This window comes from Doryrhamphus excisus, linkage group LG19 (assembly GCF_037039965.1).
Source record: "Doryrhamphus excisus strain RoL-2023G ecotype Guam linkage group LG19, RoL_Dexc_Guam_v1.1, whole genome shotgun sequence".
NCBI classification, from domain to species: Eukaryota; Metazoa; Chordata; class Actinopteri; order Syngnathiformes; family Syngnathidae; genus Doryrhamphus; species Doryrhamphus excisus.
In genome coordinates this window covers 9859765-9884900 of record NC_136375.1, presented here as the reverse complement: position 1 = coordinate 9884900, position 25136 = coordinate 9859765, and the positions used below count along the sequence as shown (strand labels likewise).

At 42.6% G+C, this 25136-nt stretch overlaps 3 protein-coding genes across 3 annotated transcripts; all 3 read right to left on the bottom strand.

Annotated features, from left to right (window-relative positions):
* Window positions 1-3757: 3757 nt before the first annotated feature.
* On the bottom strand, window positions 3758-8617 carry slc30a1a (solute carrier family 30 member 1a). Its single transcript, XM_058056625.2, has 2 exons — window positions 7591-8617; window positions 3758-5588 (listed from the first exon to the last, which is right to left on the bottom strand). Exons 1-2 carry the CDS (start codon window positions 8138-8140, stop codon window positions 4714-4716), a joined length of 1425 nt encoding a protein of 474 aa, XP_057912608.2. The 5' UTR covers window positions 8141-8617; the 3' UTR covers window positions 3758-4713.
* Window positions 8618-8788: 171 nt separating this feature from the next.
* nek2 (NIMA-related kinase 2) lies at window positions 8789-15606 on the bottom strand. The gene is made up of 9 exons (XM_058057060.2): window positions 15462-15606; window positions 14817-15034; window positions 13680-13920; window positions 13525-13607; window positions 11432-11558; window positions 11111-11354; window positions 10696-10750; window positions 9679-9752; window positions 8789-9503 (listed from the first exon to the last, which is right to left on the bottom strand). Exons 1-9 carry the CDS (start codon window positions 15555-15557, stop codon window positions 9328-9330), a joined length of 1314 nt encoding a protein of 437 aa, XP_057913043.2. The 5' UTR covers window positions 15558-15606; the 3' UTR covers window positions 8789-9327.
* A 556-nt stretch (window positions 15607-16162) lies between these two features.
* On the bottom strand, window positions 16163-23686 carry kif20a (kinesin family member 20A). Its single transcript, XM_058056936.2, has 19 exons — window positions 23434-23686; window positions 22963-23134; window positions 22506-22634; window positions 22314-22433; window positions 22085-22223; window positions 21820-21995; window positions 21648-21738; window positions 21342-21554; window positions 20618-20729; window positions 20462-20536; window positions 20250-20393; window positions 20004-20172; window positions 19786-19935; window positions 19562-19701; window positions 18708-18810; window positions 18446-18644; window positions 17443-17528; window positions 17225-17362; window positions 16163-16806 (listed from the first exon to the last, which is right to left on the bottom strand). The coding sequence occupies exons 2-19, from the start codon at window positions 23128-23130 to the stop codon at window positions 16456-16458; spliced, it is 2703 nt and encodes a 900-aa protein (XP_057912919.2). The 5' UTR covers window positions 23131-23134; window positions 23434-23686; the 3' UTR covers window positions 16163-16455.
* Between the last annotated feature and the right edge of the window lie 1450 nt (window positions 23687-25136).

Genomic DNA, 25136 nt, shown 5'->3' with positions numbered 1-25136 from the left:
AGGTGTTCGATAGAGAGCCTTTTGACATACTGTATATGCATATGATACACCAGCTGCACAGTGGCTCAGAGGAAAGCGTTCCCGAGGGTCATCAACACACAAGAAGATCACTGGCTGCCCTCTCCTCAGCTCGGAAGAACTACACAGTTCCCGCTGTCTCAAAAGAGCCCAGAACATTATCAAGGGCACATCACACCCAGCTTCTACCCCACAGCAATAACGAAACTCAATAATAGCCAAAATAGTTCTCATGCTACAGGTAACCCAGGCAATATTTATTTATGTTTATGTCTATTTAGGCTTTTTATGTGTTATTAGGATGAATGTGAGTGTGAATGGCTGTTTGTCTATATGTGCCCTGTGATTGGCTGGCGACCAGTCCAGGGTGTACCCCGCCTCTCGCCCGAAGACAGCTGGGATAGGCTCCAGCACCCCCCGTGCCCCTCGTGAGGAAAAAGCGGTAGAAAATGAATGAATTAATGTGTTTTTAGGCTCTTTTATAGCTTTTATATATGGTCTTCAATAATGCACTGACTGGTATGCACTTTAATTTCATTGTATCATAACAATGACAATAAAGCTATTCTATTCTAAATTATTAGTAAAATAATGTGTAAATATTACAATATAAAGTCAACAAAAAATTGAAACCAAATGGATAAAAAAAAAAAATCCACACAAATGACTGAGGTTGTGTTCTATCAATGATAGCGGCACTCCGGGGCATCATCTTCACCACGAGGATGGTTCCTGGAGTTCACATTCCAGCCGGCTTAACCTCCCTCTCCTCTTTAGGGGGCGGGGAGGTGGGGGGGGGGGCACCCTACCCAGCCAGCTGCCATGTGCTCAGATTAAAGTAGTGTTGCATCGTGTGGGAAAGGACAATGTTGGAGTTTTCTAGACTGTTTGTAATCGTTGGAGTTACAATGTCTTGATTAGATTCATGAGGGAAGTCCGATAATTAGCGTTACCGATCATTTTTGCCCCAATGTCAGCATAAAAATGGCATAACGGTTGATAACGGTATTATTGATGTCATTTTTTTCCCGATCATGAAAACCAACATTTAAAAAATGCTGTACACAACACATACAGTATGTGCTCATTCCACCACAGGACACATGCTAGGTTACACATATCGGTATCGGCTGATATCAGTATCGAAAAGTGTTGGACAATATCGACAAATAGGGCGTAGGACAAATAATATTCCTAATAATAACAGTAAACATATTTTGTCTTGTCCGATTTATGTCATTCTTGCAATACCACAGAATACATTACCAAGTCCAATACTGAACTACATTGGGATTTAAGGATTGCCAAACAGAAGTATTTTTAAGAATTTGTGTTAATATTTGCCCCTTGGCCTTCTCTTTTTGCTTTTGGAACCAGAAGGCAAACATCCTGTCTCCGCTGTATAATGCGGATGGTTTTCTTTGAAGACAAACGGCCTGCAGGCAAGGTACAACACCCGTGGGGTCCATTCCTGAGAGGGTCAAATTAAGTTCAATCAAAGTCTGTTGAAGTCTGTTAAGTTGTTGTTTTTTTTCCCCACAAATGTTGCAAGCGTTGATGTTGCATGCAATAGGCGTGCTGACTGCAGGATTGTCCACCGTGAAGTGAAAGTCTATTTCTCTACCATTGGCGGTTTCTAAAGGTGCTACAGAGCGTGAGTTGTATTTACAGTTTCACATGCTATTATATTTTAAATGTATTTTCAAATAAATGAAAAAAAAACAAAATAATGATTAAATATATATTCATTCATTTTCTACTGCTTTTTCCTCACAAGGGGGTGCTGGAGCCTATCCCAGCTGTCTTCGGGCGAGAGGCAGGGTACACCAATCACAGGGCACATATAGACAAACAACCATTCACACTCACATTCATACCTATGGACAATTTGGAGTCGCCAATTAACCTAGCATGTCTTTGGAATGTGGGAGGAAACCGGAGTACCCGGAGAAAACGCATGCATGCACGAAGAGAACTTGGAAACTCCACACAGAGATGGCCAAGGGTGGAATTGAACCCTGGTCTCCTGGCTGTGAGGTCTGCACACTAACCACTAGACCGCCATGCCGCCCCATTAAATATATATGATTAAAAAAAATTAAATCCAGCAAATTTAATCTAAAATCAAGATTTGTTTCACATTCATGCGATTTGTTTAACGTAATTGTATATCAGGGTGTGTTCAAAGTGCCACCTGTGTCCCTATTCTATATTGAATGTATTTTAAAATAAATCATAACAAAAAATAATAATGTACTTTTATTGGGTATTGTTTAAAAAAATTAAATTCAGCAAAATGTATCTAAAATCAAGATTTTTTTTTCACATTCTTGCGATTTGTTTATCGTAATAGCTCTTCACACTATGGCTTTTGCTACACTTTCTGCATGGCCTCCACTGTATAGGAAGCTCCCCTTGGCAAAAAAAACTACTTAACTCTCTTTTGGAACCCAGATTTTCCCTCATCTCAGGGTTTCCATACTTTTCACTAAACTTTTCTGGAATACACCCTGGATGTACCCAATCTTGGGTTAAATCAACAAAGATGTTAAGATCAGCATCTTTGTGCAATGGACCCCCGTCACACACAAAGCAATGTTCTGTGCATGGTGCCCAGCAGCACAAGAAGAATTCTGGGTAAAAGCCCTGTGTGTATGTTGTCTTTTGTAATAATGCTCATGGGCCTTTTATGTAAGCACCCCCTCTCCTCCCCTTTGGGTGGGGGACTCTTTGGTCAGCAGACACATGCTGACTACAGTTTGCTCATTTATACACCCGTTCCCACCAGTGTTCCGTCAACTGCAGAGGGCACCTGGCATAGATTGAATACAAGGTGTTTATTATCTGGGAGGCCTTATTTGTACACATGTATTTTTTAATAATGATGACATTCTTGCCACAAATAAATATTACAATTAAATATGCATTATACTGAAGTATTCAGTTTTTTTTTTTTACTTACTATTCTATTCCAATACTGATTGGCCAACCGAAACATGGATTAACTGTACATATTTCAATTTATTAATGATGTGTGCTACTGGCCAGGGCCGCCATTAGACAGTAGGTAATGTTCATTAAACAACACACAAATAGTGTTTAGAGGACGAAACATTGTATAATGACGACTTTGGACACTTGAAAAAGTTTGTACATACCTGATGGACGTAATATCCAAGTCCCTGTAGAAGACAAACTAAACGCGTTTCTTGTTTAAAAACAAAATGTCACTGTGGTAAAAAAAAAAAAAAAAGTTCCCAAAAAAAAAAAGAGTAGACGTGAAGTTAGGTGAGTGTTTCTCACTAGCTAGCCAGAAAGCTAGTTAGCTGTGGACAGCTAGGCAAAGCGTGAGTGCAAAGATGTCAGAGAAGTCGAACACCAATAGGTTTGACAAGGGTGCGATCAAACACGTTGGCATCGACTGGCATAGCCTGTGTCAAACTGAAACCATAGAACGCAGACGCCGCATCGAGTGGATTTGTCCACTGCCCGCTATACGTCAACGTCGCCGCCATATTGCATGTGTCAGTTAATGCCTCTCGTTCATACATTCACACACTAATATACTTTAATACACTAAGTTTCTGTGTTAGGCTTTAAAAGGCATACTTAGAAATACAACCACCTGCTGAAATGTGGGTGTACTTACTGTCAGAAGCTACTGGCAAGTGATTGATATTTGGATTGAACATTTAACATTTATTTTTTTAATTAAGTACACAAAGAACAAGAGACAACATTTGGGTTCATCAACTGTACCAAAACAGCCATATATTTTTGTCACACAATGACACATTGGACAGCATACATATTATCCAAAAAGAACATCAGATGAACATCATATCTAAAATAATAAAGTTATTTTTTTCTTACATAACACAGTAAATGTGCCCAAACGAGAATAGAAGAGACATTATAAAATGAAGGAACACATCAAAAATACATTTCCCAGCACATATCGTTTACATTGCATACATATTCAATCAGGAGTGGAATTGGGAATTGCACCTTGTTACGTGACAAACATGGTGATGACGATGGGGGGAGATTTGTAGGCAGTTTCAAGGCCACTGTAAAAGGACTTCAGTGCACTCAGCGAGTATATGATAATAGTGGTTTTTGTCAGCTTGGTTCTGCCATGTTGGGACGCAGCACGGTGCTGCTCACATTCACGTTTCTTTTTAACTTCTCAGCCATGCCCAGAGGGCTCGATACGATGCATAAAACGGCGAATGAACCTGCAATACGGCACAGGGCAGGCTAAGTTAAGAGAGGTGCTTATCCAGCTTGAAGAAACGAGGCAGGTCGAGGCTAGGTAAAAACAGCATAGATGGTTGGCCGTTGAGGAAATAGAAGCAATGTCTGAAGAATTTTCTAATAACTTAAATACTTAAATCATTACAATACATTCTGTGGGGGTAGGTGAGAAAACCCATAAAAAGGTCCACAGGCTGAGATAAGCGTGTGTGACGTGTGATGAGATGCAAGGATGTGGTCCATCAGGTGCTGATGTGAAAAGCTTTGGCACAGCATCAGCATGGGACAGCATACCACTACAGATAATGGATAGAAGAAGAAAATACATAAAGACTGCAGTGACATGATGAAGTGGGGTGCAATGTTTGCTTGGTGCTTATGCTGGCGCCATTTTTCCAGTATTGACAACGTGCAAACAACAGTTATTCCAGCGTTATCTCACAGAGACGACTCAACCTCTTGGGTCACGCTCACTTGAGCCTGCACTAGAGGAGAGGCGGCGGATAGTTCCGGGGGCTCAGCAGGCTCCAGAGCCGAGGAGATGGTCACCCTGACGTCGTTGGTGGGCTTATTCTCGGATGCGGTGTTCTGCTTGTCGGCAGAGCCGCAGCACAGCTTGGGGGCACACTGAGTCCGGCAGGAGAGCTCGCACAGGGAGTCCTGCGACTCAGAGTTGAAGGTGACGAACTCGGGTTGGATGGTGGTGGCGTGGATGCCCTCGTTGTGGAAGAAGTCCTTGATGCGTTTGGCCACCTCCATGTAGGACGTGGGGTCGTGGCACTTGATGTGCGCCGTGGCGATGATGCGGCTGCCAGCCAGCTGCCAGATGTGCAGCTCGTGGATGGCCAGCACGCCGTCCAGGCAGAGGAGGCGCTCGTTGAGGCGGTGGATGTTGATCTGCTTTGGGACAGTCTGCAGCAGGATGAGCGCCGACTCCTTGAGCAGCGGGTACGTGGTGTACAAGAGGATGCACACCATGATGAGGCAGAGCGTGGGGTCCAGGTAGAGCACCCAGCAAGGGCCCGCTACCTTGGGGATTATGTCGTCCTCATGGGTCTGGTTGCTGTGGTGGTTGGAGACATGGCTATGGAGGCACGGGTTGACACATATATCGCCTTTCTCGCAGGGCTGCCACACAAAGATGAAAATCAAGGCGTTGATCACGACAATGACAGACCCCAGGGCGTCGCCCAGAACGTGGAGGAAGACACCGCGCATGTTGAGCTGCGAGGACGAGCTGTGGTCGTGGTCCAGCTCCTCGTACAAGGTGCCGCCATTGATCTGCACCCCTGTGTTGTCTCTACAGCTGAGATCTGACAATAAACACACTTTATTAGACCATGACAACATAGACTTTCATGCATAGTGTTGTACTACAAAAAAAGATGGCAAAAATTCTGAATATGTTGTATTAGACATAGGGCTGCAGATAACGATTATTTTAATAGTCGATTAATTTGAATATTGGTTGTTTCCATTAACCGAGCAATCGGTTGGACCCTAGACAGACCAAATCAATAAGCAAACACAAACAGATAGCAAAATGTTGGTCTGATGTGTGGGAATATCTTGTTTCGCCTAAAACGCAAAGATTGCTTTCATGGATGACTACAGAGACGGCTTTTGAAAAATTAATACAGATGGAATATTACATTAAGTTCCATTACAAAGAGAAGGCCTATTTCATAACAATAAAACACATAGTGTTGATATAATGACATAATGTTTGTCTAAAATATGTTAGCCCCAATCTTCAAAATAAACAATATGTTTTTAAGGCATCTCAAACACTGAGGAAAGAGATTACTGCATATCGTGTCCTCCATTTTTTGTTCAAAGTGCAATTATTAAACAATTGAGGTGTCAGACTCTGTGGATTATTAAATAAACTCCCGTCAACCTCACCCTGAATTGTATATTAGGCCTAATGTAATCATTGATGTGGGTGTGTGAGGGCCCAGCGACCTAGCAAGAAGCCGCTTGCCTCAATGCTGGATCGTTCATCAGCTGGATAATGGTGTGGCTGGGACTCCACAATTACGCTGATGTATGGTTCTGTAACAGCCAGCAGGACACGGAGGGGAGGGTGCAAAGCCAGTCTCCATTTATTGGAAATGTCAAGGCCTTGCAGTGTGAGTGTTAAGAAAGAACGCTGGGAATGGCTTTAACCCTTCAGGGCCCGTTTAAGCCAGAGTGACACCCTCAAGCATAATTAGACATTTGGTTGCAAATGGACAAGAAAGCACTGACTCTGATTGTACTGTTATGCAACGTGGACTGCTGACTGTGGAGAAAGTGTGGCCCAAACTGTGATTGGTATCTTACAGTAAAAAAAATTATATAAGGAGTAAAGTATTTTGGTATTTAAAATAAATCCAGTTTTGGGCTGTACGGAAGTGGTTAGCGCACAGGCCTCCCAGCTAGAAGACCGAAGTTCAATTCCCCCCTCGGCCATTTCTGTGTGAAGTTTGTATGTTCTCGCGTGCACGACGCGTGGGTTTTCTCCAGGTACTCCGGTTTCCTCCCACATTCCAAAAACATGCTAAGTTAATTGGCGACTCAAAATTGTCCATAAGTATGAATGTGAGTGTGAATGGTTGTTTGTCTATATGTGCCCTGTGATTGGCTGGCGACCAGTCCAGAGTGTACTCCACCTCTCGCCTGAAAACAGCTGGGATAAGCTCCAGCACCCCCACGACCCTCGTGAGGATAAGGGGTAGAAAATGAAATGATGAAATCCGGTTTTACCAGAGTAACAACTGAAAACAAACAACCTGAATTGCAGTTGACAAAAAAGCAGTAATAGGTTGTGACCAGCAGAGGCGCTGTTGAGTCAGTGTCAACCTTTTTAGCCATCATACATGACCAACTTTCATGTTTAAGGTCCAGTTCCAGGCAAAGCTAACTTTTGCACACAGGTTTTACATAAAACCTTATCAAATATGTGTCAGGCCTCTTAGAATACATGTGCATTTGAATAAATAGAAATATCATGTAAAATTTACTTGATTTCAGGAGGTCCGTCTAACAAATTATGGCTCAGGAGGTTTTTGTAGTTCATTTACTGATGAGACGGGGAACCAGTATTTTACATTATTCAACTTATTAACCATTTTTCACATTTTATGGGGTAAAAGCTTTAAATCCTATAGACTTTAACAAGTGAATTAAACTTGTCAGGGTTATTCTAATTTATTGACATGCATTTCCGGTCTAGACCAGGTTTATTACACTTGTTACTTGTTAACTGAATCAATTCATTTATCTTTATTTTTGTCAAGCTGTTTTTTCGACTCCATTGAAATGTGTACTCACCGGTTGTCTGAGAGGCATCCCCCGAGCTGCTGTGGTTGCCCACCAAATTGTTGGTCTCTCCAGAAGTCCCATTACCAGCTCGATCAGACTTCCCAGCTTTACCCTTCTTATTCCCGTGCGAGTGCCCGTGCCCCCCACCGGCGTGTCCGTGGAACAAGCAAAGTCCAAGCAGGTTGATCAGCAGCCCAGCGAATCCCACGCCGGCGAGCACCTGCGGTTTCTCTATCTCGTGGGCGTTGGTGAAGCGCTCCACCGCCTCCAGGACGATGGTGAAGCACAGAGCGGTGAGGAAGACGGCGTTGACCAGAGCCCCCATTACCTCAGCCCGGATCCAGCCGAAGGTGTTCTTATTGGTGGCTTGTGTCTTCTCGGCGAATCTGACCGCCACCAGAGCCACAACTAGCGCCATGACGTCCGACAACATATGAAAAGAGTCCGACAGCATCGAGAGGGATGAGGTCATCCGGCTGACCACCACCTCCACAACGAAGAAGGAAAAAGTCAACGAGAGCATGCATAGCAGTCGGGCGCGATTGGGCTCACAAGCCATTTTGTCTCCGTTCAAATATTGACGTTATAAGGGAGAAAGACTAGCTAGCACTTAGCTAGCTAGCTAGCTAGACTCAACTCCACAAGCTAACGCCGAGCAATGGCTCCCTGAGACAAAACGCGAGTCTTTGTACACGACTCTTCCCCAGTAACCGCGCGGAAGACAACGAAAATATGACACTTAAAACCATCCGTTAAAAGCTCGCAGTGCTCGGCAAACACACGGTCCGTTGTTCGCTCAGCTCCACTTTGCAGACGGCTGAAACTTTGCACCCGAGCCGGTAAACTTTCCACACGGAACCCTGATGGGGAAGTACACGCCCCGCTCTGATTTCTATTGGACGAGAGAACAAAAGGTCGCAGATAATTGGTGAGATGTCGCCGCTCAACTGAGTGGGCGGGTCAAAGTAGCTAGGCAACGGGGGTTGCTAAGCACGCTCCATAAAAGTAATATCGGACCTTAATATCCAGTTCAGATGTACATACATTATTATTCCTGCGGCGGCCATGTTTGGGAAAAAAATAACTATCATTAACATTACCTGCAAACGCTGCCACAAGTATACATTGGGTAGAACAAACGTCAACACTTTGCTTGACTCTTCGTGTAATCCTTATTTCGTCACGCATACGGCCATTTTTGTTTTTATTCAACATCATCATCACCAAGGGATGTGACAAGTATCAAGAGTACAAAAAATGCAAAAAGGAACCGCGACAGCTCACAAATGCATGACGTCACCCCATGTCGAAGTGGTGATGTTGAGAAATCGCTGATTTAATCACTTTCAAACACATCGTCCACAAACGTCTTATATGTCATTAATTAAACAGATTAAAATCTTATTTTTGTAAGGTACAGCAGTTTAAAAAAATGTAAAGCCAAAATAATTGTCAATAGCTTGTTCAAGATGCTCAATTGTTGTACAATATTCCCTTGTGGCCAATATAGCTATTTAATGCAATTGTGGTCAATTATTGCCCCCTTGCGGCTGATGTCGGTACTTGTTGAATTCAACAATAGATGAATCTCTCGATTCAATACATTCATGACACCAATCTACATATTATCATGGGCAATACTCTTAAAAACTTTATAAATAATAGATATGTAATAAATTAAAAAAACACACACAAAACTTAATTTATACACTTTGCTAATATTTTCATGGTGTGACAACACAGCTGTCAGATGCGGAAGCCAAGAAGCTGACAGGCTCTTTCCACTTCGTTTAGGATTTCAGCATGTCGACTGATAATGTCCTCCTGTGGCATCACACTCACAGAGCGATTAGGGTGATGGTTCTCCTTGCCAGCCCCAGCAAAGTGGACCTTCTTTCCAGGTGAGCAAATCTCCCCCACACCTACAAGTCAAATAATATTTAATATAAAAAAAACAAGACCCACCAAACTCATTGTGTTTAATATTAAGGATTTTGATAAAATCTTTATTGATATAATTAAAAAATAAGTTAAATGTAAAATTCACATTGGCAAACAAGTGCAATGTGTCCAGAGACCTTCATGTAATGTGTATACCTATGTCTTTGCCATAACGGGGGGTCTGCTCCCGCTTGTGTTGGAGATGGAAATGTCTCAGTAAACTCTCTGCCCTGAAACAAAACATTGTGAGTCATACACATCACATTAAAATCAAAGAAACATGTTCTTTTTTTCCATACTTTACATCAGGGGTGGGCAAACTTTGGCTGAGGGGCCAAACAGAACAACATACTTGCTCACGGTGCAACAAAAGAAAGGCATCCACAGCAAGTTAACATATCACATGTAAATCAACTACTACTACATGGGTGATAAACAACAACAAATACCCACAATGCATGCTGGGTAGTCCAGCAGCAATATGAACTCATTCATTCATTTCTACCGCTTATCCTCACGAGGGTCAGCCCAGCTGTCTTCGGGCGAGAGGCGGGGTACACCCTGGACTGGTGGCCAGCCAATCACAGGGCACATATAGACAAACAACCATTCACACTCACATTCATACCTATGGACAATTTGGAGTCGCCAATTAACCTAGCATGTTTTTGGAATGTGGGAGGAAACCGGAGTACCCGGAGAAAACCCACGCATGCACTGGGAGAACATGCAAACTCCACACAGAGATGGCCGAGAGTGGAATTGAACTCAGGTGTCCTAGCTGTGAGGCCTGCACGCTAACCACTCGTCCGCAATATGAAGTATGACCAATGAAACATCAGATATCAAGAATATGTTAACTCCTTATTTACTTCTCTGACTACCTCCTCAACATATTTTGCAATCAAGCTACCCAGCATGCCTTGCGGCATTTTTATGTCTTTGGTATTATGCATAGATATTTATTTGCAGGTTGGTAGGTTACTAATTGGCGACTCAAGCACTGCAAGTCATGTTGCAGACAGCAGTTTCCATAGTCAAGGTTTAAAAAGAGGCTTGGCGGCCCGCAGTTTGACCACCCCTGTTTTAAGATAGTTCAGTTGCCTTCTAGTCAGCCTTTGTGTGCAAACCTGAAAAAAAAATCAGTGCAGTTTCTCTTCAACAAGAAAATACCTCAATAGTTTCTCATCTGCCAGTCGTTCACGGACACACATCTCACGTTCTCTTCCTGAAAACAAACAAAAGCTGAAAGTGAATCATCTCAAATTGCCTTTTTTGGAGCAACACATTACTTTCTGAACTACAAGTGAAGTCGTCATCAAGCTATTCATTGGACTTGAACGGCTTGTATTGCAATAACTGGAAAAATAACTTTTTGACTATGTGAGTATGTGTTTGAGGAAAAGTGTGATGATAGCCATAGAACAGGAAGTAGAAACGAGTGCAATCTTGGATATTTCAATCACAGCACCATTTTCTACACCGCCTGTCCTTTTTGGGGTCACGGGTGGGCCAACATGCAAACTATTGATTTGATTGGATAATAATGCCTGGCTGAAACAAAACTGTACGATGGGTTCACACTCACTCTCCAGCATCTCCTCGCGTTCTTTCAGCGCCTTTTCTCGCTCCTTGAGTGCCTGCTCTCTGAGCTTGAGCTCCACTGCTGTGTTGGCAGAAGGTGACGGCGCTTCTGCAGGCTTTCCAGGAGGACAGTCAGAGTCTGCTGACTTTCTCCGCTGGTGCTGCTGATGCTTCCTCTGTTCTTCACCGACGGCTTCCTTCAGCAGGCTGCTCTGGAGGATGGACTCCACAGATGGCCTCAGATAGTCCTGGAGTTTACAACAACAATGCACCATGAGTTCTTCCATTTTAAACTAGGTTCATGGGAAAAACTGCTATTTCAAACCTTCAAGTTGAGCATTCTCTTGAGCAGGGTGTTTAATTCTTCCGAGTATCGAAATGGGATTCTGGAGAACTTCCCTTCTCGGATCTTCACTGTAAGCTCTTTTTGGTTACAGGCGGTAAAGGGTGGTCTGCAGAGTATCACATACAGTACTGTGATATACCGCACTTTTTTTCATAGGTTGGCTGTTCCTGCGACTTATACTCCAGAGTGACTTATAAATGAAAAAAATTTTTATGTTACATAAACGCTGGACAGCTTTTCTGTTTATGTTTATTTTTCGTGTAGCTGAATAAGCATTGCGTTAGCATATCTTACACCTATTCAGCCTGTTCTCTATTTTATTTTTAGAACTTGCCTTCCAAGACGACGTAATGTCTGTTTTTCGGTCAAGTAGTTTGTAAAATAAATTACCGCAAAAAATGCGACTTATACTCCAGTGTGACTTATGTATGTTTTTTTTCTTCCTAATTATACATTTTTGGCCTTGTGCGACTTATACTCCAGTGCGACTTATGTATGTTTTTTTCTACCTAATTATGCATTTTTGGCCTTGTACAACTTATACTCTAGAGTGACTTATGTATGTTTTTTTCTACCTAATTATGCATTTTTGCCATTGTACAACTTATACTCTAGTGTGACTTATGTATGTTTTTTTCTTCCTAATTATAAATTTTTGGCCTTGTGCGACTTATACTCCAGTGCGACTTATGTATGTTTTTTTCTACCCAATTATGCATTTTTGGCCTTGTACAACTTATACTCTAGTGCGACTTATGTATGTTTTTTTCTACCTAATTATGCATTTTTGGCCTTGTACAACTTATACTCTAGTGCGACTTATGTATGTTTTTTTCTACCTAATTATGCATTTTTGGCCTTGTACAACTTAAACTCTAGTGCGACTTATGTATGTTTTTTTCTACCTAATTATGCATTTTTGGCCTTGTACAACTTACACTCTAGTGCGACTTATGTATGTTTTTTTCTACCTAATGCATTTTTGGCCTTGTACAACTTAAACTCTAGTGCGACTTATGTATGTTTTTTTCTACCTAATTATGCATTTTTGGCCTTGTACAACTTAAACTCTAGTGTGACTTATGTATGTTTTTTTCTACCTAATTATGCATTTTTGGCCTTGTACAACTTATACTCTAGTGCGACTTATGTATGTTTTTTTCTACCTAATTATGCATTTTTGGCCTTGTACAACTTATACTGTAGTGCGACTTATGTATGTTTTTTTCTACCTAATTATGCATTTTTGGCCTTGTACAACTTACACTCTATTGCGACTTATGTATGTTTTTTTCTACCTAATTATGCATTTTTGGCCTTGTACAACTTACACTCTAGTGCGACTTATGTATGTTTTTTTCTACCTAATTATGCATTTTTGGCCTTGTACAACTTGCACTCTAGTGCGACTTATGTATGTTTTTTTCTACCTAATTATGCATTTTTGGCCTTGTACAACTTAAACTCTAGTGCGACTTATGTATGTTTTTTTCTACCTAATTATGCATTTTTGGCCTTGTACAACTTATACTCTAGTGCGACTTATGTATGTTTTTTTCTACCTAATTATGCATTTTTGGCCTTGTACAACTTATACTCTAGTGTGACTTATGTATGTTTTTTTCTACCTAATTATGCATTTTTGGCCTTGTACAACTTATACTCTAGTGCGACTTATGTATGTTTTTTTCTACCTAATTATGCATTTTTGGCCTTGTACAACTTGCACTCTAGTGCGACTTATGTATGTTTTTTTCTACCTAATTATGCATTTTTGGCCTTGTACAACTTAAACTCTAGTGCGACTTATGTATGTTTTTTTCTACCTAATTATGCATTTTTGGCCTTGTACAACTTATACTCTAGTGCGACTTATGTATGTTTTTTTCTACCTAATTATGCATTTTTGGCCTTGTACAACTTATACTCTAGTGTGACTTATGTATGTTTTTTTCTACCTAATTTTTGGACTTGTGGGACTTGTACTCCGGAGCGACTTATAGTCCAGAAAATACGGTATATACATATATTATGTATTATACTAACTGCTCAAGTAGGTCAGAAGAACTTACGATAGTGCACACAGCTCATACAGCAAACACCCCAGAGACCAGATGTCCGACTTTTCATTGTACGACATCTGGTTCATTTGTTCCTGGAAGACAAACACAGAATAAAGAGACAGCCACCACTCACAAGTTGTCGCCAAACGCACAAGAAAACCGACAGGAGACATATAGTACGGCGTCCCGACGAACGTCTTCGCAAAGCTGGTGTCGTGGTTGAGGATCCGGGCCAGGCCAAAGTCGCCCAATTTCACGTTCTGCTTAACGTCCAGGAAGATGTTGGCCGGTTTCAGGTCCCGGTGGAGGACGGTGGGTCTGCCGTCACTGCGCCTGTGGCACTCCTTCAATGCCAACATCAGCTGGGCCATGACACGTAAGATGAACGTCTCCTCCAAATAACGTCTGAGCCAACAACAACAGCAAAAAGGGTTTTTTTTAGCTACATCACAGCATTTCTTTGCAATGCTGGGATACTTGCATATTATTTTTTTTGCCTAATACTGTATTTGCTGAAATAACAACCTCCACTCAAATAGATACCACGCCTTGAATAAAATATAATTAAATATAAAATATATCTAATAAGACTGTGTCATATACTGATGAGTTGTATACAATATGTATGTAATATTTTCATTCATTCATTTTCTACCGCTTTTTCCTCACGAGGGTCGTGGGCGTGCTGGAGCCTATCCCAGCTGTCTTCAGGCAAGAGGCGGGGTACACCCTGGACTGGTGGCCAGCCAATCACAGGGCACATATTGACAAACAACCATTCACACTCACATTCATACCTATGGACAATTTGGAGTCGCCAATTAACCTAGCATGTTTTTGGAATGTGGGAGGAAACCGGAGTACCCGGAGAAAACCCATGCATGCACTGGGAGAACATGCAAACTCCACACAGAGATGGCCGAGGGTGGAATTGAACCCTGGTCTCCTAGCTGTGAGGTCTGCGTGCTAACCACTAGACCGCCGTGGAAATATTTGTCATTACAATGTTTTATTTAAATTCACGCTTGTATTTCATTAATTAACATAGTCTCTGCTGGTTGTTATTGTTATTACAAAAATAGATTTGTACAAATTAAAGGCCTCTTCAATAATGGAAGTAATGCCTGGTACTCTCTGAAGTTTGGTAAACATACATTTGACTACATTTCCTAAATTAATTAAAAAAATGCACAATTGATTAATTTAATCATACATATTGATATACTGACCAAAATAATGCTAAAGGATGACAATGCAGATGTGAATTTGTAGCTAACCTACAGAAAGTATATGCTGGTCACCTTTCCTTGATGCACCGGGCGACAAGGCTGGCCAGGTCTCCGCCCTGGCAGTACTCCATGACGATGTACAGGGTGGTGTTGGTGCGGTCGATGATGCGATCGTAGTATCTTACAATGTTGGGATGCTTCAGCTCCCTAAGGAGGTTGACCTCTGACACCAACATCTGCTTCTCACTCTCAGCCATTGTGCCATAGTCCAGCTCCTTCCACACCAGCACCTTTTTTTTTTACACAATAACAGATATTTGGTTAAGATATATGACACAATTGAAGCACAATGTACATGAAAAAATATATAAAGTCTACTGGTTGAATTGTTTATACTTTTCAAAATGCACATGCTGACTTCCTCGATCACGTGACGCTATCATAACATTTTAGACCTCCATTATCTTTACTTTAGTTTTCAGCATTGTTTACCTACTAATGTGTGTATATTTTAGCTTTCGGTATTGTTTAACCTACTATTATGTGTAAATACACGAACATAACAAAAACACAACAAATACTAGACTGCATTGTATGATACGTTGAATGAACCCGGAAATTGTCTCACTCGTGTGTTTAGCAAGCTAGATATAGCAACACTAGCCAATATTTTATGAGCAGTGACTTTTTGCGTTAATGGAACCAATAGTTACTCACTTTCCCATCGGATTTTCGTCTTATTTTCTGGCATTTTCCATAGGAACCAGAACCAATGGTGTACAGCACCTCGTAATCGCTAATTCGAGACGGCATCTTGATATTAGCAACACAAACCGCTGCTAACTACTAAATTTCACACTCACAACTTATTTACAGAGTTGATGCTATAAATTATGTTCATAAATAAAACATAAATCCACTTTCCGCGTCCTCTCCTCTGGTGTTTTGTCTCTGGCGTTAAAACAGAAACTACCACGCTTTTAAATTTGTGTGGAGAAAAATCTCTCGATTGTGATTGGTCAGTGCTTGCGCATGACGTGTTCTGATTGGTCTGAGAACGGCTACGAGTGGCGTGGTTGCCAAGCGCCGAGAAACCGCGAGAGTAAAGCGGCAAGTACCCAACCTGGCCGCTAGATGGGGCTAAATTCGGTTTTAACGTTTAACCGTATAGTACTGCAGCCCTTAATATTAATTAACAATGGATGGATAATTTCCCTGGTTGTAATGTAAGTGTGTGATTTGCATATTCATTTTTAAAGCATTCTAAGGGATATAACCAAACTTAGTTGTTACATAAATCTTGTATAATCATTTATATTCTGAAATGCAGGAAGGCAGAAGAGTAACATGCAAGGTTAATGGAACATCATTCAATGTGATGGCCTGTTTTGCACACACACAAAAAAAGAAACAAAACAGACGATTGAAAAGATTTACTGTACTTTATGTTGCATACAGACTTGCTTTACGATCTGCATTTGTACAATGTGCAATGTATTTTGGTCAGGGTAACATAAGGTGTGACACACAACATATAAAAACAAACAGTGAACAAAAAACATGCAGGATAACTTTCAAAATACAATTCTGTGCGCTGAATAAAACCCAAAAAAGAATAAAACCAATGGTAGCTGGACACAAACATAAAATCAGAACTGTATTTGGCATAAAACCATCATTCCAAATATTGAATAAAGACCCACACAAGTGTTCAGTACTTCCCCCTAAGGATACGAGGGGTAAGGACGGGGCTTGGAGACTGCTGTCGTGACCTCAGGATCCTCGAGTAAGGAGTTAGGTTTACATCTGCGTTGTTACGCATGTTGTATTTACGCGTTGGTGTGCGTGTGGGAAACAGAGACTGGCAAAAAGGCTTCTTTTGTGGAGGCTTGTTCTCAGAGTCGCTGGCAGCGGCGCCACAGCCCCGCTTCTTGCAGGTCCCGGGTGTAGCGAAACCCACGCGAGGAAGCTGAAGCTGTACCTGCACTGGCGTCTCCGCTTTGCGCCTCAAGTCGGCCTTGACGAGCGTCAGGCCGTTCTGTAGCTCCACCAGGATCTGGTCCTACAGAGGAAGTGAGTCGATAGGGTTAGACGCTGCCGTTGGAGAGTGGAGTGAAGGCGGGGTCACCCGGGGGAAGTTAAAAGACGGCAAACCCTCCACATGCTATGGCACCACCCAACTTCAGGAGTTAGATTAAAGACATATGCATTAGTCTTAAAGCTGATTGTGCGTGTAAATGTTAGTGGAAATGAGAGGGAGAGAAAAAAAAAAAGATATTGACACATCCATTAATGGGAAAAATGCATTTCTAATCACAATTATGCCTAATAACTTTATGTCCAACTTTAAACTGTTTAACTGAGGACAGAATATGTCTTGCATGGCATGCTGGGATAAGTCAAATAGTACTCCCTACCTGTGGTATTTCAGCTAGGCTACACCATTTTTACACAAAGAGTCACAGCGACATCCACGGTACCTGTTTCATTAGTGTTTCGTCCGCGGCGGACAAAGCCTGACGCAGTCTCTCGCCTCCTGTGTTGCGGCAGCAGGCACGCTCACCAGACTGCAGGTCCGAACCCAGCCTCTGCAGATCCACGCGCAACTGACGTAAGTTCTGTTTAGATTCGGACAGACATTGAGTCAGTCGCGATGATGAGGTAAAAGGGGTGGATGGTGGATGTCCCATCCCCTTACTCTTTGACCCTCTTCGAGTTTGCGGTTAGCTGCAGCGGTGCCCGCCGAGCCTGGCTCCTCCAGCTGCATCTTCAGCTTGGACAACTCTGTAGTGAGGAAAAACAAACAGTGAATTGTTAGATTATGTTGACCTGGTAAATTAAATACTTATAGGTTATCACCAGACAAACCATGTGATGATCTTATTATCACATACTATTTAATCATGAGCTTATTATCACATACTATTTAATCAAAAGACCATTTTGTTTCCAGAAAATGTTCAGTTTATTACATGTATTATATGTAAACAGTGTAAACACAATAATTGCAAAAATATTTCAACAATAATATTTTATCAACAGTCTTATCTTATCAATGTCTGACAATTAAAGTTCCATTAATCAAGTTTGGGTTTTTTGGTGACTGGAAAAGCACTAGGAATATTTATAGTTACATTGACATGTCCTGTCACATGCGCAGAGTTTAGAAAGTTAAGCCCAGGAGCCCACTTCATGACCTGGGCTCATGCACAGTTCTCTGATTGGTTGTTTCATGGGCACGATACCAGAGCAGCGCGCTCTGAGTGGACAGCTACGGGGGCTGATACTGGACATGGTTAAACTTGGTTATATTTTATCAGTATCACTGCCCTGGGCTTTGACACAGTATCATTTCGGCCTTTTCCCGTATCATTCATGGGTGGTTTCTAGGGTACAGGGCCAATTAATACTGTAGTATGTGATAAAAAGTGATATCATGGCACTATCTGCAGGGGAAAACAAGAGAGTGCTGCGGCTATGAATCCAGCAGAGGGCGCCATCTCGCAAGTGAATTCACTCAACATTTTCCAGCAGAAGATGCTTTGTAACTGCATGTTTTGTAAGCATGTAGCACACAAGCTTCAAATACGATAGTTGCTGCCCTACTTCTGAACATTGTATTGCCGTTTTTTTCGCACAGTTCGTTGTGGTTCGGGGACCGTAACCCCTCACCCCACCAATGACAACGATTCATACCATACCTTGCGTCTTGCTTAGTAGCTCAGCGCGACACTGGTCCAGTTCCTCGCGCAGTCGACTGAGGTCCGTCTGGGCGGTGCGGCGCTTGGAGCGCCGAGGCCCCTCGGGGGCCTGCTGCTGGGGTGGAGAGCCGGAATCCTCTTCGTTGTTTCTCTGCTTCTTCAAGGCGGCGCTCAGTTCCTCGATCTCCTGGTCACGCTCCTACGACACGCCATATTGGCCCGTTTACATTTAATCCCCAAATATCCGATGAACATTTCTCACCTGTAGCTCCTGCGTGTAGAATTTTTTCAAATGTTTCTGCAGGATTTCTATCTTGTCCTCGCAGCGTGCTTCGATCATAGCTCTCTCTCTGTCCAAGGTCTCGCTACGGAACCACAAAGCATCTCAGGTTAAGATAAGATATACCTTTATTCGTCCATCAGTGGGGAAATTTGCAGGTTAAAAAGATCAGAGGGTTTACTACAGGGGTCTCAAACACACGGCCCGTGGGTCAAATGTGGCCCGCAGGACACTAGTTTGAGGCCCCTGCCTTGATATGAAAGTTTAATGTTAGTGTGGCCCGCGCAAGTTTGATATGGATGCTGTATGGTATCATGTACCCAGAAAAAAATTATTACATTTGATTAATGTTCATGTTAAAGGTTAAATAACTTAATAGTTATCCTCCCTATCCGTGTGGAAGTGGTAAGTTTTTGGCTTTTTAAGTTTAAAAGGAAATAACTTGGAGGCTACCGTTTAGGTCGCTAGCTCTCTAGTTTGCGAGTTAGCATGTGTCTCAAGACCCTGCAGTAAATAAAAAGAGTATAAATGTGACTATAGTCGTGTTTTGGGCTCTCATAATGCTTTGTTAATTTTAATCTGAAAAAAATCATTTGTCTACCCACCAACTATAAGTTTTTATTATTTGGTGTTTTATTATTATATTTATTTATTACTGATTGATTGTCTGTATTCTTGATTTGTTTATTTTTCATCTTATTTCGTGCGTTTTTTTTGGGGGGGGGGGGGGGGGGGGGGGGGGCTGATGCGGCCCAGCCTCGCCCAGACCCTAGCTCCAGTGGCCCCCAAGTAAATTGAGTTTGAGACCCCTGGTTTACTATATGTCCTCCACACACCTGAAATCCTCTTCCATTCTCAGGACGTGCTCCATCATTTCAGAGACCGCCTCCTCCCTCACTTTGGCCTCAATCAGCTCCTGTTCCTCCTGCTGCCGTTGCAACTGTCTCTTTAGGAGGTCGATGGCCTGCAGCAAAGACTTCATAAGGCAGAAAGGATCAGTTAGAAGTTCAGAAGGAGTAAATGGCTATCTTTGAGGTAACACGCTAGTGTGATGCTGTACCTCTGTGTTCAACATGGTGATATCTCCATCTTCCACATCGCTCTCATCAGACTCTTCCTCCACCACACTGCTGTCGTTCCCGTTGGCTGGCTCACGCAGAAGAGACAGGATGTAGGCCACTCTGGTCTTAGTGGAGGGACCATGGACCAGCTGGAAGGAAATAAGGACAATTCTTTCCTCATCCATGCTTTGACGTGCAGCGCCGGTTGTTGTCTTACTTGGGAAGCAATAGCTGAGAACTTGAGTGCTTGGAGAGTCTCGTCATAGACCGAGGCACATGTGTTGATGTTGACCACCATGCTGGAGGTTCCTCGCCCACAGAAGAACCCCTGAAGCACTCGGGTCAGCTTGCTGTCCCTGAAGGGCACCACTTGAGGGGGGCGTGACCTGTGGATGTTTAAACTTTGTAGCTCAATATCAGACAGTTTTAGATTTTTTTTTAAGACAAATTAAAAAGAACTGACTTGTTGGTCTGGTTGTTCCTCAAAGCAGCGATACAGCGGCCCAGCGTCAACAGGGAGGCGTTGATGTTGTTGGCTTCCTTCATCCTATCGCCGTTGCGCTGCTGTTTGCAGCGTTCCGACCCGGCTAGGTCACACACGGTCAGTCTACAAAAGAGACAACACGGTAAAGAACTGAACGAAAGCAACAAAACATTACAATTGTGGACACTTACTCGCTGATGTCCATGCTGCGGCCGGAATGTGCATCTGGGCGGATGTGCAGGACACGGATGGAGAAAATGCTGTGGCTGAGAAGTCAACAACAAAAAAAACTGTTCAATCAAACTGGTTCCATCCAAAAGAAAAAGACAAAAAGAAAGGCCCCCTACCTGCGGCTGGAGTTTTGGTTGAGGTGGGTGCTGGCAAAACTTTGGTTGCAACGTCCAACCCTCATAATCTTCCAGGCTTCCTCTGCACCGCGGACCTGGATCCATGTGAGGTCTGACAACACAACCAAAGCACATATTTCTTTATATTATAATATGCAACATTAGCAGGATACATAAAGTAGGGCCTTTACACAGACAAAAATGCTCAGTCTCTTCTGTTTACAAAATTAATCAAATGTGTATGCTACAGTCTCCTTTATTAGCAGTTAATTGGTTCCAGACCCGACCACATGAAATTAATTTCCACAAAATGGGATCCAATGTTAATAAACTGAACATTTTGCAGACTTAGAGCATCAAAAAACTTGTTTATGACTTTCTAAATACTGTTTTTAACATGATGAGAGCCCTGTAGACATGAAATAACCATGTAGTCATGGTTGAGGTGGCCATTAGCTGGCGAAGTAACCAGTTAGCATTGAATTTATTTATTCTAAACTTAAGAAGCCCGACACTTACCACTTCCACACAGGAAGGGAGAACTTTTTCTCTTCCTATCATATCAAACAAGCCATGGCTGACATTCATGCAATGTTCAGGTAATGTGTCAATGTTTGTGTCATTATTGACCATCGTCAACCACAAACCAGCAATCAATTATAAATTTGTGAAAAAGCGTGATATAGACAGGAACGACTGTTAATTTTAAGTCTGCGGTGGTTACCCTTCACATAGGGATTGCCGTTCTTATCATCGCTCAGCCTCAGTGTGGGCCTCTTCCTCGGCTGCTTGGAAGGAGCGCCGTCCAGCAGGTCGTACAGGAACTCGTTGTAGATCTCGTAGAAAGACACCCAGATGGAGAACTGCAGTCCTTCCTCCAGGTCGCTCTCACCGCTCTGCGACAGGCTGTCAGGCTCCAGGCAAACACTGTCGCAGTCTGCAGAGTCGGACAAGTTGTTTTATATGAATGGCGACGTTGGATAGCGTAGGCATGCTGCTTTCAGGAACCTTCTTCTTTAATCTTCCTCACCTTCCAGCTGGGTAGCAATGTTGCTTGTGGTGGAGAGACCGCCGATGCCGCTGTCCCATGTTGTGGTGCCGCCTCGACGAGAATTCTCATCCTGCAAGACACAAAATCGATATATTTTACATTCATTTGAAATTTTTACATGCCATTTTCACTCCAGATTTGATTCTTGAACCTCTTTGAGCAGAGAGCATCGGCGCATTTCTTCCTCCTTGATCTCAGAGGGCTCCAAGTGCCTCACATCCCGGTATAAGACGGGCTTCAGGTCCATGGCATCATAGAGACGTCCTTGGACTTTCCTGAAGAGAGATACTAAAGCTCGGGGCAGGAGGCCCGCCTTGCGACCAGTCCCTACAGAAAACACAAACATCATTTTAAAATTAACTCAAAAGCTACAGCAGCAACTGTTCACAGAGAAACACTGAACATCAATATCTTACCTTGAATAGTATAAGTCTTTCCAGAATTGGTGATGCCGTAGGTGTAGAGGAGTCGGTTCTCTCCTAGAAGCACATTTTTCACCATGTCCTTCATTGTGCACTCATAAAAGTGTTGCTGTGTTGTCTCTGGTCCCAGAATCTGATTCCCACAGGGAACAAAAACAAGTGGAAGTATGACAATCTCTGTCTCTTAAAAATGCCTCGATTGTTTGACTCCGATTCCCCCTACCTTGGAGAAAGTGAACTTGTGCATACTCTGAGAGATACCCCTCTCTGCCATTTTCATGTTTTGGGAGCACTTGGGCGCTTTGAGCAGCAGAGTCTCATCGTCTTGGACATCAACACAACCCTACGAGGAGCAGCACATTATTAGAGACACAGAAGACACACGGACAACATGTATTTAGGTCGGAAATCAGACCTGTTCTTCTCCCCTTTCTCTCTCCAACTCTGTGAGGGGTCGAATGCGCAGAAAGACCTGCACTCTTTCCGGGTCGCCTTTGGCACCGCCACTGCCCATCCTCACCAGTGCTGGTTTCACAGCGATTTCCTATAACACAAATTCATCAGGAGCTGAAAGAAGCGTGTGATTTATGAATTTGTATGACTGTAAAAACCCAAATGCAGACAAATTGAGTGGCTAAAAATATTTTCAATAAGTAAAAAAACAAACACTGCAGTACTGGCTCTAACCATCAACGGCGCTGTTGGTTTATATCGTCAGTCGTCTCTGGCTTGAGGAACAACAGCATTTCATGTTTCCAGTTAGTTCGTTATCCAGTCCAAAAGTACGGTACAGATGCAGAAAATTTATTTTCTTTGTTTAATTTGCGATTTAATACCAAACGTTTACACTGGCATCTCAAAACAACTCTAACCTGCGCCATGGTGGACGGCCGGGGGTCCAAACCGGGCGAAATGACCGAAATCTCAGGCAGGCGCGGTCTTCCAAGGCCCCCATGCTCCGCTGCCGTGGACTCAAACACGGCCATTTCCTCCTCTTCTTCCAAAGGGGACATACTCGGCGAGGACAAAAACAACGCCATCGACCTGTCGCAAACCAAAGTGATGTAAAAAAATAAATAAAAGTGGGGTTTTGGAGTTGCCACTATGCTACCACTATTAGAATTATCTACGACATGAGAGCATAAACTCAGGAGCACTTGATGGAAATTATATATAACTTCAATGTGTCACATATATAATCGTATATTTCGTGATGCACTCAATTGTAATCTTATGCATGTTCAAATGAAATAAAACCATATATATATAGAATTACGTTTACTTTAAAACACACTGTGCTTGTATTTACCAAGCATGTGAAGTTTACTTTGATTTCACCTTACCTTGCTAGCTAAACGACCAACGGATGAACGTGTGGTTTCCAGAACTTTCGTGTAAAAGTACCTTCGTCACTCTAAACGCGTTAACCCTCGGAGATATGGCATAAATTTAGCTAACGGTAGCTTACAGCCTTTTTTGTTGACGAAATACCCCCAAACGACGACGTTCTACTTTCAAACAAGGCGCCAGGGATCGGTGATCCAGGTAGCTAATGGAACAGCTTTGAATGTATTGGCGTCACTTCATGTCATCCCGCTGATTGGCTGATTTTTTTTTGTTTTCTGCTCTCTGATTGGATATTACGAACCCTGACGGTGCACCACAAAAACATTCCTTCCTAAACGATGATTGCTTTTGGAGAGTTCCGGTCACATGTTCTCGTTGTAAATACATGTAAATGTTATTATACAGGACAGAAACATAAAAAAGAGAATTCAAACCAATTATTGGAGTACTTTATAGCAGCTTTGCAGAGTTAGGTTTGTCTGATCACTGCTTAATCCAACTAATACCAGCATAGAGTCACAAACTTGCAAATCCTGTTGTGAAAACAGTGAAGAAGTGAACTAACAAAGCAAAGCTGCACAGACCGGGCTGCATAAAGTGGGTTTGAATACAGGCCTGACACTCTGATATTTGTGGTCATGAAGTCATTTAAATGCCCCTTACTGTTGGACCACCTGAAGGACATCACAGGGCCCCTGTTGGATCCCCTGCGGTTTTCCGACAGATGGACCGGGATAGTGGATGATGCATTCAACGTGGGGTTACACTTCTGGCACACCTTGACAGTGCATGGAATTATGTAAAGATCCTTTTGCTCTACTCTGCATTCAACACCATCATCTCTGAACTCTTCTCCTCCAAGCTCCTCCACCTCAGGGCAGGATCTAAAGCTTTCTGATGCAGCAGATGACCCTGTGTCAACTGTTGACACCATCAAGTGATTGCTATCCATAATTGCTCAGGACTTGAAGTGGGGAAACACGGCTTGCCACAGCAGATGATCAGGCACTTTCACACAACAGTCATTGAATCTGTGTTTTTGTAGCTCATTTGTTTACATAATACCGGCACTTACCGGTGACTGTCACATGCAACCTACACAAGTGGCTTTCAAAAACCTGCTTCCATCTTTACTGTCATTAGCATAAGGGAAACAGTGGAGACTCTGCAGAACCACTGCAGCAGCCTGACCCTTTTGTTCTCCCACAGCAGCATTTTGATAAAGATAGCTAGGATGGACACACTTTATTAATCCCGTGAAGGAGACGGAATGATGTTTTATTGCTTGCTGTCACTGTCGGAGAACCCACCAAAGCGTGATATTGAGGATCTTTGGGGGTCCATGCCTGTGAAATGGTAGGTTGCAGGTGCCTCTGCGGAATACAACCTCGGCAGGTGAACACTGCAACATTTCTTGTGCCTTTGCTCTGCGTTTTTTTCCCTCAAATGCAGCAATTCTGAATCACGTTGACAGATGGAATGTTGAAATATCAGAAAGTAGCAATAAGTAGAGCAAGAATGATACAAGAAAAATGGTTTTGTGGCCACTGCTGCAATGCATGCCATAACACAATAAATTGCAATAAATATGAATAAATATTCTCAGTAAAATGCCATTGCTATGACAGACCATTTTTGGAAAAGGTGCAGATTTTAGAAGATCTAGAAAGCTTTCTGTGCAGGTTATCGTGTGTAGATG